The sequence below is a fragment of the Thamnophis elegans genome, chromosome 10, assembly GCF_009769535.1.
Source record: "Thamnophis elegans isolate rThaEle1 chromosome 10, rThaEle1.pri, whole genome shotgun sequence".
Taxonomy (NCBI): domain Eukaryota; kingdom Metazoa; phylum Chordata; class Lepidosauria; order Squamata; family Colubridae; genus Thamnophis; species Thamnophis elegans.
Window position 1 is genome coordinate 52,872,808 of NC_045550.1, and position 15,516 is coordinate 52,888,323.

The 15,516-nt window shown below is 41.0% G+C and overlaps 1 protein-coding gene across 1 annotated transcript in view; it reads right to left on the reverse strand.

Annotated features, from left to right (window-relative positions):
- GOLIM4 (golgi integral membrane protein 4) overlaps window positions 1-15,516 on the reverse strand; it is a 76,682-nt gene that overhangs the window by 17,602 nt on the left and 43,564 nt on the right. Inside the window, 7 exon segments of the mRNA XM_032224979.1 lie at window positions 3,785-3,813; window positions 3,816-3,951; window positions 7,981-8,099; window positions 9,042-9,121; window positions 12,252-12,340; window positions 12,342-12,491; window positions 14,573-14,929. Of these exon segments, the coding sequence (XP_032080870.1) occupies window positions 3,785-3,813; window positions 3,816-3,951; window positions 7,981-8,099; window positions 9,042-9,121; window positions 12,252-12,340; window positions 12,342-12,491; window positions 14,573-14,929 (960 nt within the window).

The following is a 15,516-nucleotide window of genomic DNA, read 5'->3' on the forward strand; positions in this document are numbered from 1 at the left end:
GTCCTTGCATCTCTGCACCTAACCGGAACTGGATGGGTGGAATTGCCAGCAAGACAGTGGCAGATTGGACTTGTGGGTGTGGGGACAGGATCTTCAACTTTCAGCTGAGTAGGGAAAACCAGGAAGCTTTCAGATTTGGGCCAACATGGCTCTCTTAATAAATTGGAACTTTGAGCAATACTTTGCCTTCGACTCTGATTTACTTTTGGATGCTATTTGGAACTCTAACACCTACACCATTTCAGACAAATGGTTGTCCAATATCTTCTTTAAAACCTCCAGCCTTGGAGCCCCCACAACTTCTGGAGGCAAGTCGTTCTACTGATTAATTGTTCTGTCAGAAAATTTCTCCTTAGTTCTACATTGGTTTTCTTCTGATTCGTTTCCATCCATTTTGTGCTTTTTGCGGACGCCACTAAGAGAAGGGATGCGATAGCTAGAGTTTGCGGTAGCAGCCTCCGCATGGATAGCAGATGCATGTGAGGTGTGTGGAGCATCTTCTCCCCACCCCCCAGGAAATGGCAGGGACCAGCTGCACATGCGTTTAAATATTTTAGGGGACAGCTTATTTTGGGGGAGGGCTTATTTTAGCGCATGCGCTCCAAAGCCCTATTGGGCTTATTATTCGGGGAAGTCTTATTTTTGGGGAAAACAGTGTAGATTACAGTGTAGATGCAGTGTAGGTTAATTAAGAAAGGAATGGGATCAAAGGTTGTTTTATTTCAATGATGGCTTGGTTAATATATTTTGGTTTTCACTGAAAGAAAAATGTCAGAAGCCTGACACGAAGAATATATTTTCTGATGTTCAAAGCTCTATTATGAGACCTCTTTCTCCAAGGTATTCTGCTAAAACATTAAAACTATTCATTTAGTTGATGTGGAGTCCTTAGTGTTTTATGAACGTGGCTGTTTACTTGCAGACATTTCCTAGGTAACATCATCAGTCGATCAAAAGCTCGGAGAGCACCAAAGGACACCACAGTTCAACCCTGAGCTACATATGTATTCTCTTGTATTGGAATTTAATTGGTGTGTTCACCTTTATATTATTCAAGCAGGTTTCTGGTGATTTATTAATTGAGCTCTATTATATGTTGCTGCTTTTCTAAAAATAAAAACATAATTTTATGATGTCTTGGGGCTGTTTTGATTTCTGTTTGTTTTTACGTGGCTTTTGAGTTTGCCAAGGAAGGTGAGATAAAATATTCTAAAATATTCTAAAGAACTATAATGAATTTCATCACATGAAAAGTAGCACATTCAAATATTAATAATAAGTGGTTTCAGGAAAGGGAGTTCATAAGGATTTTAGTTATTTGGTAACCCGGAAATGCTTGTGAACTCTCTTTTAGTGCACTGGTTAAACAGTTAAAAATCATTGTGTCATAGATAACTACTACAGGAACAAGGCTGGGGTTCATGTTTACCCCCTTGGGGTACCTGGTAAAGGTAAAAGTTCCCCTTATATATATATATATATGTGTGCTAGTCATTCCTGACTCTAGGGGGCGGTGTTCATCTCCGTTTCAAAGCCGAAGAGCCAGCACTGTCCAAAGACGTCTCTGTGGTCACGTGGCCAGCATGACTAAATGCCAAATGCTCACGGAATAATGTTAGCTTTGCACCAAAGGTGGTTCCTATTTTTCTACTTGCATTTTTACATGCTTTCAAACTGCTAGGTTGGCAGAAGCTGGGACAAGTAACGGGAGCTCATTCCGTTACGTGGTGCTAGAGATTCAAACTGCCGAACACAGACCCTTTCTGATCAATAAGCTCAGCATCTTAGCCACTGAGCCACCACGTCCCTGGAGTGTCTGGAGGTTATAGTAAATAAACATACTCTACATGAGGCTACCCTTGAACAGTATGCAGAAATTTTAGCTGGCACAGAATGCAGATGCACAGATATTAGGAGTCCAAAAATGGTGCATGTTAACACCTTTGCTGCACAAGTTGCATTGGGTGTAGTTTGTTCTAAGGTCCACTTCAACATGTTGGTTATGATCATGCCCTACATGGCATGGGGCCAGGTTACCTTTGGTACTGTCTTCATCTCATCACATCGGTCTCTCCTACCCAGTCAGACTGGGGAGGTAATTTGTGGAGTCCATCAGCCAAACAATTCTGACTGGTGGGGTACAAGAACTGAGCTTTTTCTGCCATTGCCCCTGCCCTGTGAAACATAGGCCCCCTCCCCCTCAAGCGGTGAGATGGGCCCTATTATCCTGCCGTTCTGGAAAGGCATGAAAACATGGCTCTGCAACCTTCCTTGGGGCTCATAGTGATGCACACAGCCATGGGATTGGTTAGCATCCAGAAATCCCTTTTAATTAACTTTTGACATTCTTCTGTGCCTCTTTTTAAATGTTGTATATTGTTTTTATGTTTTAATACTTTATTTTGTACATCACCCAGAGCTTCTGTTTGAAAATTTGATGGATTTGATAAATAAAAATAAGCCACAACAAAATCCATCAATACATCTGCCTCAACAGTGTAACTGAAGCTCCCCCTTTATGTAAGTTGCACATAAAATGGATATACATACTGATATTTATCTTTAGCTGTAGCTTTAATTACATCATCAAAACACCACTTTTATTAAAATACTTTTGTTATTTAGTCAGAAATGGGCCATAGGAACATGCCTTACACATTGTGCTAAGCCATGTTTTTTTGAATATATCACAATTTGACTAGAGTCAAACAAATCAAAACTTACAAACCAGAACAGTTTAGACAAACTGTTAACCAAACTAATCAAAATTCAAAATGCCTTTGTGTGATTTGTGAAACAAGCTTAATTTTCATTTTAGGTACAGAAAATATATCCTATTGTACTACATAAAACCATAAGCAGAAACTTGCTTAGGAAAAGAAATAAGTTCTATATAGATAAAACTAAACTAAGTTTTGCACACACCAAACTTCCCCATATATTGTTGATCATGCCAGCCGAGAATTCTGAAAACTATCATTCAATATATCTTGACGATACTACATTAGGCAAGACCATCTAACATGTTTTTGTGTACTTGTTGGTTGGCAGATTGATGCACGAACAGAATCACCCGAGAACATTGCTTTCATTCATGCAGTTCACTGCTGGGTACTGTATTGATATTCATGTCTAACACAAGGAAACAGATTTCCCCATTTCCCCCTTTGTTTTGTGATTCTAATCCCTGGCAGAGTTTGGCCACAGAGTGCTGATGCTTTGCAATTCTTCCCTTTTGGATTTCTGAAGTTCTCATAAATCATTTGCAGATGCAGCTTCCTTCCAATTTCTATTCTCCTTTACTGATTCCCCCGCGTCCCCCTACCTCCTTTCCCCTTCTCTCCGTTCAAGCTACAGATGCTCACACATGCTCATGTGCACGAAGCATAACTCATCAAGTAGATCTAATGCAATGATGCATATCACTGCATCTGGATTCCTTCGATGTCCTGCACTTCATCAAAGATGCACAAGGGTAACATTGAGTGGAGCAGAAGAGGGAGAGATGTCAAGGAATGGAAGATGGAAGACTCCCGAGCTTGATTTTAGAAATTTTCCATATTCATCCGAAAGAAATATGAGAGGTAGGCGGGGCAAAAGAAACCCATAAAATGCTATCGCAATAGGAAACCTAAATTTCTCCAGTATCCATCCAGAATGACCAGCAGACAAGCCTTAAGATGTTATAATGAATGTATTGCACCTTATGTTTGCAAGGGTTCTTTCACCCGTGCATGGAAAACACTTGTTTCATGAAGAGAGCCATTGTGTTTCACTGACTCACCACCAAATGGTCTTCCATTTCAGAATTGCTTGTTTCTGGTTATTTGGTTTTAGCTCCTTATTCTCTTCAGGGATATTCTCTTCCCTCTCTTGCTCTGCTTCTTCAAATTCATCTTCTCCCTGGTTGTTGGGATCATCAGCTGGGTTGATATCATCCATGACTGTCTTCTGCATTTACAAGATCAAGTGAAAAAACAACAACTGAACAGCTATATATATTTCACTACAGTACCACCACCGTCACTTAGATTTAACGTATTATGAACTAACTAGCAACTTCTGGATATACCCTAGCAATACCGAAGCACATTCTATAATTATATCCTTTCAGCATATGTTTAATGTAGAAATTTCTATTCTGCTTTTTCTTCCATTAGAAGAAAATACAACATGTCAGCAGCATAAAGGCACAGATGAAAGCAGTATGAAATATGTTCATAAATTAAAAAAAAACAAGTAAAGCAAGCAGAACAGAAAGTAAATTCAGGTACAAATTCCTTTTTAGAAATAAGGTATGTTATCCATCTTATTCTCTAGATTGCTTTAAGTGCTTTAAACATTAAAATAGGGGCGCCCGCCAAATATTTTGGATAAAATTGCTGTTTAGAGATAGTGAGTAATATAGTCCACATTCTACTCAGGAATCCTGTGCATGACCACAAGGAACATTTAGAATGATGGATGGTATAGTATAGTATATAGTATGGCAGCCACAAACCTCTCACCCAGTTGGTATGTTGTGGTATGCATATACAGTAGCTAAATTGTTTTTTTAAAAAACAGGGGTGAAATTCAGCTGGTTCTGACAGGTTATGGAGAACCGGTAGTGGAAATTTTGAGTAGTCCAGAGAACTGGCAAATACCACCTCTGGCTGGCCCCAGAGTGGGGGGTGGGAATGGAGATTTTGCAGTAATTTTCCCTGAGTGGGGAGGGAATGGGGATTTTGCAATATCCTTCCCCCAGGAGTGGGGAGGGAATGGGGATTTTGAAGTATCCTTCCCCTGCCATGCCCACCAAGGCCACGCCCACGGAACTGGTAGTACAAAAATTTGAATTTCACCACTATAAAAAACCACAACATCCTATGAAAGCAGGTTATACTAAAATAATGATGGGGCTTACACATTGGATTAAACCATGTGTTTAATGTTTGATTTTGCAGAATGTAAGAACCTGACCATTATGATTCTAAACTATGATTCTAGTTTATAGGCATAATGTTTGAAAGACTGTCCCCAAATCATTCAATGGGCTTTATGACCAAACATAGGTTGATTCAATCATCATGGAAAACCAGAAAATGGTCTGTTTGATATAGGCTTAGTTTGCTGTTTGAACTCAGTAATTATATCATATGAATAAAATTGTGGCTTTGTTTGCTGTGTAAATCTCATCCATAGACTTGAAGGTCAAGTTCACTCGATGTGTTTGTCATTAGAGCAACTCATTCTGCCAGTTTGATTCTGACTTGTCATCTTGCAAATTGGTCTCTGTGAGCACTATAACTATAACAACAGAAGATGGGTAAGTCCATAATGCATTAGAGTCATCTGGATTCATCTCAACTCAATATAGAATTTCATCCTGTAAGTTAATATAGTGTAAGCTTGATCTCGAAAGTTATTACTGAACTATAAAGATGCATCCCCGTATAAATCTTGTGCTTAACACAATAACAGAGTTAGAAGAGACCTTGGAGGTCTCTAGTCCAACCCCTGCTCAAGCAGGAAACCCTATATACCACTTCAGACAAACTGTCCAATTTGTTCTTATCAAGGATATGATTGGATTCCTAAGGAAAGTAACTATCTCTTGCCCTCAATGCCTCTGCTACTGGTTTTATAACCAAGAGCCAAGGTGGCACAGTGGTTAGAGCGCAGTACTGCAGGCTACTTCAGTTGACTGCTAGCTGCAGTTTGGCAGTTCAAATCTCATCAGGCTCAAGGTCCGACTCAGCCTTCCATCATTCCGAGGTGGGTAAAATGAGGACCCAGATTGTTGGGGGCAATAGGCTGACTCTGTAAACCACTTAGAGAGGGCTGTAAAAGCACTGTGAAGCAGTTATAAGTCTAAGTGCTGTTGCTATATGATCCTAGATGGCATTCTGAAGACTCTATTAAACCCTTTTTATATTCTTTTCCCTGGAATTGGCATTTATTTAGAAAAATGTGATGTACATCTTTGCTGAAATTGAAAGGCACTCTGATGGTTCTCGCTTGGTATCATTTAAACACTAAGCACTATTATTCTACTCTCATACACAGCTCTTCTTACTTTCTCCCAAAACAGTCTCTGGAGAAGAGAGTCTAAAGATACTGTTTCTTTTCATAATCCATCTAAAGATTCTTCACTCTAGGACACACCATTCCTTCTTTTTTTTTTTCCATAACAAGACCGTCAAGCTCAGTAGTGGGCTACTGTATGGGTAACTGGCAATCGTTGCTCTAATTTTTGTTTTCCCAAAGTGCTTAAAATTACTACTTCAGGGCCTGACCAGCTTATGTTTACCTCTTTCTGGAAAGAATTAACATCTGTCTACCGATAAAGGAGAATATTTGTAGCTCAGGGTTGAAATAGGTGCTCTCTGAGCTTGGTGTTTTCTTTTTCCATACATATTTCTCTTAGACAAACCACTACAGAGCTATTGTGTGTGCAAACATACAAACACAAATACATATTCTCTCTTGGGATAAATAGCATTATGTAACGCACAGGAGGGTAAAGAAGTACAGGTTGATTTTGATTAGTGACTGTTTGAAGCTATAGAGGATCCCCCAATAGTTACTTATGACCCAATTTTGAAGTTACAATATAAAAATGTGTTGAGTCACATATGCTTAACAATTGCAACGGTTTGAATTATGGGCATAAGTCAAGGACTACCAGAAGTAAAAAAAAAAAAGAATACATTTGTTTTGCAACTGATCCTCATACATCTTCTCTCTATGATCAAAGCAGCTCCACATTTTTGTACTGGTCATTCACTTTTGTACTCAATTCATGCTCATTCATCACCCATTCATTATTGACTTATTCCTTGTTGCTTTAGCACACACACACGTCTTAAATACTCTATTCCAACTACATTCAGGCGCAGTGGTCAGAATGCGAACTGCAAGCAAACTCTGACCACAGCCTGGAGTTCAATCCTCACAGGGCTCAAAGTTGACTCAGCCTTCCATCCTTCTGAGGTCAGTAAATGAGGACACTGGTTTGTTGGGGGCGATATGCTGACACTGTATACATTCCAGAGAGTGGTATAAAGCACTGTAAAGCGGTATATAAGTCTAAGTGCTATTGCTATTCAACTTACTGTACTTTTTGCTCCATAAGGCGCACTTCCCTCCCCCCTCCCCCCAGTCCTTTGGCGAATATCAGATGGGCCCTGGTGGCGGGGTCCTTTCACAGTGCTGAATCCCACCTCGTCTGTCCTTTGTCATTGCCCGCCTCTTCTGTCTCTTTTCCGCAGTGCAGGAGTCAATAGGCAGAGCTGGCACATGAGAGGACACCTATCTGTGGTCCTCTCAGGCTCTCCCTCCTGCCCACACTACACTGCTACTCCATATTTTTGCTTGTTTTCCTCCTCTAAACCTAGGTGAGTCCTATGGAGCGTAAAATATAATAGCTTTCTTATTTCAGTTTATCAAACTGTTTTGGGGTACAGAATGGGGTTAAATTGGAACTGGGTATGTCTAGTTTAATGAAAAGAAGGACTAGGGGAGACATGATAGCAGTGTTCCAATATCTCAGGGGTTGCCACAAAGAAGAGGGAGTCAAACTATTCTCCAAGGCACCTGAGGGTAGAACAAGAAGCAATGGGTGGAAACTAATTAAGAAGAGAAGCAACTTAGAACTGAGGAGAAATTTCCTGACAGTTAGAACAATTAGTGAGTGGAACAGCTTGCCTCCAGAAGTTGTGAATGTCCCAACACTGGAAGTCTTTAAGAAGATGTGGGATAGCCATTTGTCTGAAACAGTATAGGGTTTCCTGCCTAGGCAGGGGGTTGGACTAGAAGACCTCCAAGGTCCCTTCCAACGCTACTATTGTATTATTGTATTAAATACATTTATTGATAATGAGAGAGGGGGGGGAGGATGGAGGGGGATGGAGAGAAAATAGATTGAATGAATGAACACATTAGCTAGAAAAGAATCTGTTTCTCTTAAAAAGTTGCTGAGAAGTTGCCGCCACTTACTGGTTCTTCATTTTGCTCATTCTCTGACTGGTGCTCCAGCTCTGGGTCCTGTTGATCATTTGCATTATTCTGATCATCATCTTCGGCTCTTCTTGGATGATGGTTATGTCTCTCATAATCTAATTGAAAAGAAAATACATCTCATTCCTTCCTCCCACAGGCAGGAAGCATCAACGCAAGCTTAATTCCACAGTTGGAAGCACCATAAAACAGCATCTCAGCTCTAGATTCACTGTGAAAATCACCACAAAATGATGACATATTCTATTGATAAGCCAATTGTCTTTTGCCTATATTGGATATGATCAACCAATAAAAATGGTTGTGTTAATGTTTATATTTTAAAATTTTATTCCATAATTGCTGTTTGAAGGACTTTTTTTCCCCCACAAGCCAGGTCTTTTTCAAATGGAAGTCAGATTAATGGTGATTTTATCTGTTTAAAATATGGTGGGTTTTTTTCTTTAAATTAACAGTTAAGCTCTATTGTACACTGTGCCCTGGACAGGGTTCCAACTCCGAGCAGGGCACAGAGAGGCTGGTTGGCCACCAGGAGACACCTGAGCCTTGGACCAGTGGGGAGGAGACAAGGGAGAGTGAGCCTGAGTCCAGCAGTGAGTTGTTCCTGGATGCCCGGCATCGACGAACTAATAGGTGTAAGAATAGTTGCGCAGTTACAGGAGGTAATTGCACTCAGCTGGTGGTCATTAGGCTCTTCTCCAGACTATAAAAAGACTGCTTGTGCACACGCCCCTCTTTGCAGAAGTCAACACAGGATTGAATGTCGGAGGACATTACTGTGAGCTTGGCAGGCTGGATTGCTGACAAGCCTTATCTGTGTTTATTGCTGCCCAAGCTTGTCTGTGCCGGTTTGCTGCCAAGGGACCTGTCTGTCTGTTAATTAAATGCTGTAACTTATCTTTGGCTCGGAGTGTACTTGGTGTGGAACGAGGGGGGTCAGAACAGTATACTATCATTACCTGTGTTAAGTGGTATAATTTTCAAGAAAAAAAAACATCTGAGAAATAAGACAAACTGTTGACAGGGAAGAGAATTATTACTTACTTCATCTTCTTCGTGTACACCTCCTTCTCCTCCTTGGACGATATCCTGATCTACATTGTCATAGTGGGATTGCTGGCTGAAATGATTGGAAGGTCTATTAATTCAGATTCATATGGAAGGAACCCTTACTGATATACAACATCTGAGCTGATTAATGCTATGTTTCTTTTTTGCTCCAGGCTAATTTAACATTACCCAGGAGGTGGACGAATGAGTTCAAAAAATATAGTCAAATTCTTGGTTTATTAGGTCAGTATAATAGTCTGTATTGTCCAGGGTCTAAGAAAAAAAATTATTCCCAACCCTACTTGGAGAGGTCAGCAATTGAACTTGAGATGCTCCATCTCACCAATTCCTATTCTGTTAGGAAAACATGATCTCTCCTCTAAACTAAAACCCATACTATTGTTCTGACACAGGCTTCCTTAGAAAGCAAGAAGCAAAGTCTTGGTTCCTGCAAAACCTCTTTTATTTACATGACTGTGAATTCCTTGATTCACAGTCAGCAAGGCTTTAGCAAACAGTCTTTCAGAGGAATGTTTATCCACATGCACCTTATCTCAATTAGAGTGCTGCCAGATAACTAGTTTCCAAACACAGGGCAAAGCAAAACTTGGCACAGAGTCTCTTATAATCAGAAACAGAACTCTTTGGACCAAATGAGCGAATTGTTTCCTGCAAAAGCCCACTCCCTGTTCGTTCCTCTCCTGTTTCCTATGGGAGGGGCCAATCACCTCCAAGGTGTGGCTTTACTCCCAAGTCGACCCTGCTTTCTTTGTTGTTCTTGTCTTCTGGCAGCTCTGCGCATGTGCATACTGGGAACAGGCTCCAGCTGTTCCTCTGTCGCGCTGCTGTCTAGCCTCTGACGCAGAGCCCTTCTCTGAACTTTTCTCAGCCCTCAGGACTGACCCATGTTCCTCCACAACCTCCTCCCTGTCTGACTCTACTGCCAGCTCTGCTGGCTGCCAGCGGGCCACAACACCTATTGATAGAGAAACATAGGAATATGTCTTACTTGAAATTAGAATGCCAGTCCATCCAGCTCACCAATTGGGGGAGTTTCAAAGGATAGTAATGATGTTAAATTTTCCCACTACTTCCAATCTTTCTATACAATTTGCCAAGTAATAAAATAGTTCCAAACAAATCTAAAATGGATTGGGAAGGAGCCACAATGGACGACAGCAGAAAAACAGTAGAATCATCCTCAGTATCTCTTTATGCCTAAGAGCATGCATGCTGCCTGGGTGTTTGCCATTTGGCTTTACGTAAAGTAACTTCTCCCCTTAAAACTTAACCAAACTGAAGAAACAAATGTATGGAAATAGATGGGAAGCTTCAGCCTCTAGGGCTATAATCATGTTCAACACTGTGTAGGCCCAATTGGTCGGTGACTGCAGCCTAGTGCTTTACGTAGAAGCATTTTCTACATTTACCTTAAATAATAGAAAAGTACGTTGGGACAATAGAAAGTATTGGGGGTAGTGGTGAGCAGAGGCTTGAGGGGAAAACAATTATTTGATTTTGCTTTCTCATGAACAAATGTTTTCTCATCTGCATCCATTCTGTATCTAGGAAAACCTTCCAAGTGGCAACAGTCTTGTTTGAACGAACTAGGAAATGTTCTCAAAATTCCAAACACGACAATTGCTATCAAAAAGGTGCTACCGCTGGTTTAAACAATGCTAATAATAGGATTGCCTTCTTCAGGGAGGAAAAAATCAGCACAAAAAAGAGACAGTAATATATCTCAGTGTACTGTACATACAAAGATATATGAATTCTGTCTCTTGTCTGCCTGTCCTTATCTGCACAGTTTGCACAAACAATGGTAAAGCTTGAACAGCGGCATATGAATCACTTAAAGCAGAAGTGTCAAACTCAAGGCCCACGGGCGGGACGCTGCTCACAGGATGCTTAAATCTGGCCCATGGGACCAGCCTAGAAATAGCAAAGGACCAGGCTGTGGTGCCTCTGGCAGCCAAAATGGGACATGGGTGGGGATGTGCACCCCCTCCCCGTGTCAAGTTTTCGGCCTGGGCAACCTCCTGCAACACCCTGCCAGCCAAAATGGGGAACGGGGGAAATAGCAAGGACCAGCCTATGGTGCCTCTGACCAGCAGGGTCCCATCTCCTCTCATCCCACCCACCCACCCCTGGCCAGCCCACAGAGGAAAACTACAATGCTGATCCATCTCTTGAAAAAATCCAGTTTGACACCCCTGACTTAAAGGATTCCTAAAGGATACACAGTAGAGGTGGGTTCCTACCGGTTTGGCCAAGTAGATAGTAACTCTGCTGAACATGCACCCGAACTGGTTCTATTGGCACCCGTATCCGAAGCGCGTCCCTGAGCGAACCAGCAGTAAAAGAAACCGGAACCCACCCGGCAGCCATTCTTTTGCTGACCATTAGAGACACACAGCCCTAATACTGAAAACTTTAAAAGTCACTTTTTGAGGGCAGCCATTACAAATGCCATCTTGGAAACAGTTACCATATTTTTTGGAGTATAAGATGCACCAAGGTTTTGAAGAAGCAAATTTTTTTTTAAAAAATTTGCATTCTGCAAACCTCCCAAAAACGGCCCATTTTTTGCAAAACGGGCCCGTTTCCCCCCCCCAAAAAGGCATGAATAGCCTTTAGGGGGTTTGCAGAGTGCTCCTGGGGGGGTGAGCAAAAAAAATGAGCAAAAAAAAGCCAATTTTTCACAAAAAGAGGCCCGTTTTTGTCAAAACAAAATTGCATGCATAGCCTTTAGGAGGCTTATAGAGTACTCCTGGGGGCTGGGGGGGGGAGTTAAGTAAAAAACAGCCCGTTTTTCACTCATTTCTGCCCTCCCCAGTCCCCAGGAGCTCACTGAAAGCCTTCTACAGAATCTGCAGGGCCATTTTGGTGAAGGGGGCGGGATTTCAGGAGGCAAAAACAGGCTGTATTCAGGATATAAGATGCACCCAGATTTTCAGCCTCTTTTTTGAGGGAAAAAGGTGCGTCTTATACTCTGAAAAATACGGTACTTCTCAGATAGGCAATTCATTCATCAGGCCTTGTTTATATACCTACCCTGAAATAGAAAATATTTATAAAAAAAAGGGGGGGCAGCATTCTAAGAGATTTGCAATTCTAGAATTTTCTGAGAAATTTCTTCCTTGCTCAAGTAAGGGAGGGTGGGGCAGAGAGAACTGGCCCTTTGTTGCAAAGACAACCTGAGTTGTTGCTTAAATTGTTCTTCATCCTGTTCGGCCTGTCTCCGCAGCATCAGCTCTCTCTCTTGAAGTTGCTGATGCCGGTGCAAACTGCTCCTGAAGCCTCTCATGGTGCAGAGCCTCCTGATGCTCTCTTAGGCGGGTGGCTTCTTCTTCTCTCTGAGCAGCCAGCTTCTGTTGCTCCAACTGCTGCTCATAAGGTGATTTGTGCCTGGTTACAATCTTCGCTGTGGGTGGCTCCTGGCGGAACACACACACACAAGATCACTCAAGTAATTTTACATTTTGTTTTGCCTGCAGAACCCCCCCCCCCAAGTTCTACTTTGGCACCCCAGAAGTCATAGAAAAATGTATGCATTGTCAGAACATTCATGAACTGGAATAGGGCAAAGCAACAGGTCAGCTATTGGGGACTGGCTGGAATAGGACATGGTAACAAGGTTAGCCAATGTATAGACATGGCAACTGGATCAGCCAATGGGAACAATATGGTGACTGAGAGCCATGCCAGACTGCTCGGAACCTGGGCGTGGCTTACCTATGCAGCTCTGAGTCTGTGCAAGAGAATGAAACTAGTCTGGACTTGTCTGCTGATCTGAACTGAAATGAACTTCTCTGCTGTTGATATTGTATATATATTCTCATACATAAAGAAGTTTCTTATTTAAATGAATCAGTTATCTGTGTGAGCTTTCTGGATGTGATTTTTCCAACAAACTCTGACATGCATGTGACTTTAAACAAGAGTTGCCAACTCATAGCCTCATTTCCAAAGCCCTCTTTTCCAGCTTTTGGTAAGAAAAAATTATTACTGCTTCATTCTCAAGAAAAGAGGGGGGTGCCATATTAAATACAGAAAATCTACATTGTCTAACTCATATTTGGATATGGCTCCACTACTAATTACTTAAACTTCATCCCTTCCTCATTCCCAGGCCAGGTTTACATTTATAAAGCCCACCCACCACTAATTTTTCCCAAAACAAGGTACTTTATGGCATATATTAAAAAAAGCTCCCGTTCTTGAGCCAGAAAAGACAATATTAAGCTAAATGAGACAACAGTTTGAAGTGGGTGTAGGACGAATTTGAATGGAAAGTTTGACTACATCCTTTGGCAGGAGTAATCAAGGATGACTAGGGAGAAATGACCATTTTAAATGTTTGTGAGATAGGTTAAATGTCTAAGTTTCTATAATTTTATACTTAGAATGAATAGAAAGACAACATCTAATGTTGGCATTGGGATAATAGAAAAAGTCTGAAACATCAGGAGGGCTTGGCACATTGTGTATGCTTCAATTTGAAAATTAGTTGAAACAAATGAAAAAGTATATTTTGGTGCCCCAAGATATGACCTAGAAAGTAGAAGCATTTCTTGACACTTCTATTTATAGTTCTGTACAAAATGTGACCTGCATAATCTGTACCTCTGGGATTCTGCCTGCTGGATGCATATCTTATTTAAAGTGAAAGGATTTGCCAAATATTAAGTTACACCAAGGTGGAGGAAAGAGCATTCTGGATTCATAAAGATAAATCTGCAAGTAGAAAAATCTACCTTTCAGACTAACAAGACTCTGTTAATGTAGCCTTGCAATAAAGAAGAATTAATTGAACTGGGCATGGTTTTTTTATGGATTAGGGCAAGCATTAATCTTGCCACTCTGAAAATACATGTCTTCCACATCGCCTTTTCAACCCAAGAACATGGAAAAGTCCTTTCTGAGATATTTGCCATAACCACATTCCTGCTGTGAGCTAAGGTGCCTCTTATCTGAATGTTCCCTGGCTGCAGATCATCTCCTGCCTCCCAAGGTCATTCCCTCATACCATTACACCTGCCTTTTTGTTAGGAATGCAATGAAGCCCAAGTTAGTCTATAACCCAACAGCCTTTTCTTCCCCATTAATTACAAATGAATTCAACGGCAGGAGGCACCCAGAGGTTGCTGCCAAGCAATGATAACCTAAAATTCTCAACAAGTGTGTCTTAATATATCAAAGGTAGCCGATTGATTCCAATTAAATACAACGGGATTGACTTCTAAATAAACCTGAAAATGGTTCTCAGATTCAGGTTTTCAGATCAGGTTGTCTAACCTGATTCACAGCCTTGGCCAATCTCAAAATTGCTAAACAGAATCAGACCTGGTTAGTACTCAGATGGGAAAGCACAAGTCGTAAGGTCATAATCTAGACTAGAAAGTTGCCACAGAAACAATAATGAAGGTGTCCATGAACAATACGAAGAGGTTCACCAAGAGTCAAACTTGACTTGAGAAAGACATGCAAATATTCTCGGGAGGAAAAGTGGGCCCACCTGTGAATGGTTGTGTTCTCCAACCATGTTGGTTTCCTCGTCAGTCTGTTCTTTGTCCTTCCATTCATGCTCTTCTGGGACTTGATCGAGATCATCTGTTAAGTGTTCTGGTTGCCCAGCTTGCTCCATTTCTTCTTCTTCTAATTCTTTTTTCTGCTCTTCTTCATCTTGCTCTGCATGTTGTTCCTCATCTTCTCCTGCTTCTTGCTTTTCCTGAATATTTAATTCCCGTGGCCCGTGACCTTCCATCACTTTTCTGTCAGGGTGAAAAAGTTCTGCTGTCTGTTCTCTTCCTTCCCTGGGGTTTACTTTAATAGCTTCTTCTCCCTCTTGTGACTGCTCACCATTTTGCATAATCTACAATAATATCAATCATTAAATCTGAGAGGTTAGTTCCAAATAATATGCTTCTGGACTATACATTGAATTTCAAAGGATTTACTTCCTGTCAAGCTTTCAATAGTCTGATGTGGCAGTTAAAATATATAAAATTGGGCTAGGATTGGGAGACCATTCAACCATGGAAGCTCACTTAGATGACTTCAGGTCAAATATGATTGTTCTGTCCAATCTACTTTGCAAGATTGCCCTTCTCTCTTTACGTGATTTGCTATTATAGGGGGGAAAAAATGGAGGAAGAAGTTCTTATATGGTACCCAGATTCCCTGGAGGAAAATCAATCTAATCAGCACATAAATCATGATACATTGGAAAAGTTAGAATATACATCATAATATATATATATATTTTCCTACAGTGATGCAGAGAGGGGAAAAATAGAACAGTTTTTGAAAGTAGTTTTGGAAGTTTTGCCTGGCGAAAAATACACAATTCAAAGTGCTACTTTTTAGTGCTAAAGCGCTAGAATAGCTTAGAATTAGGTCGTCTATGAACTGCTTACTTCCCTATGAGTACATGTTCACTGATAACAGGTCCATTCAAGG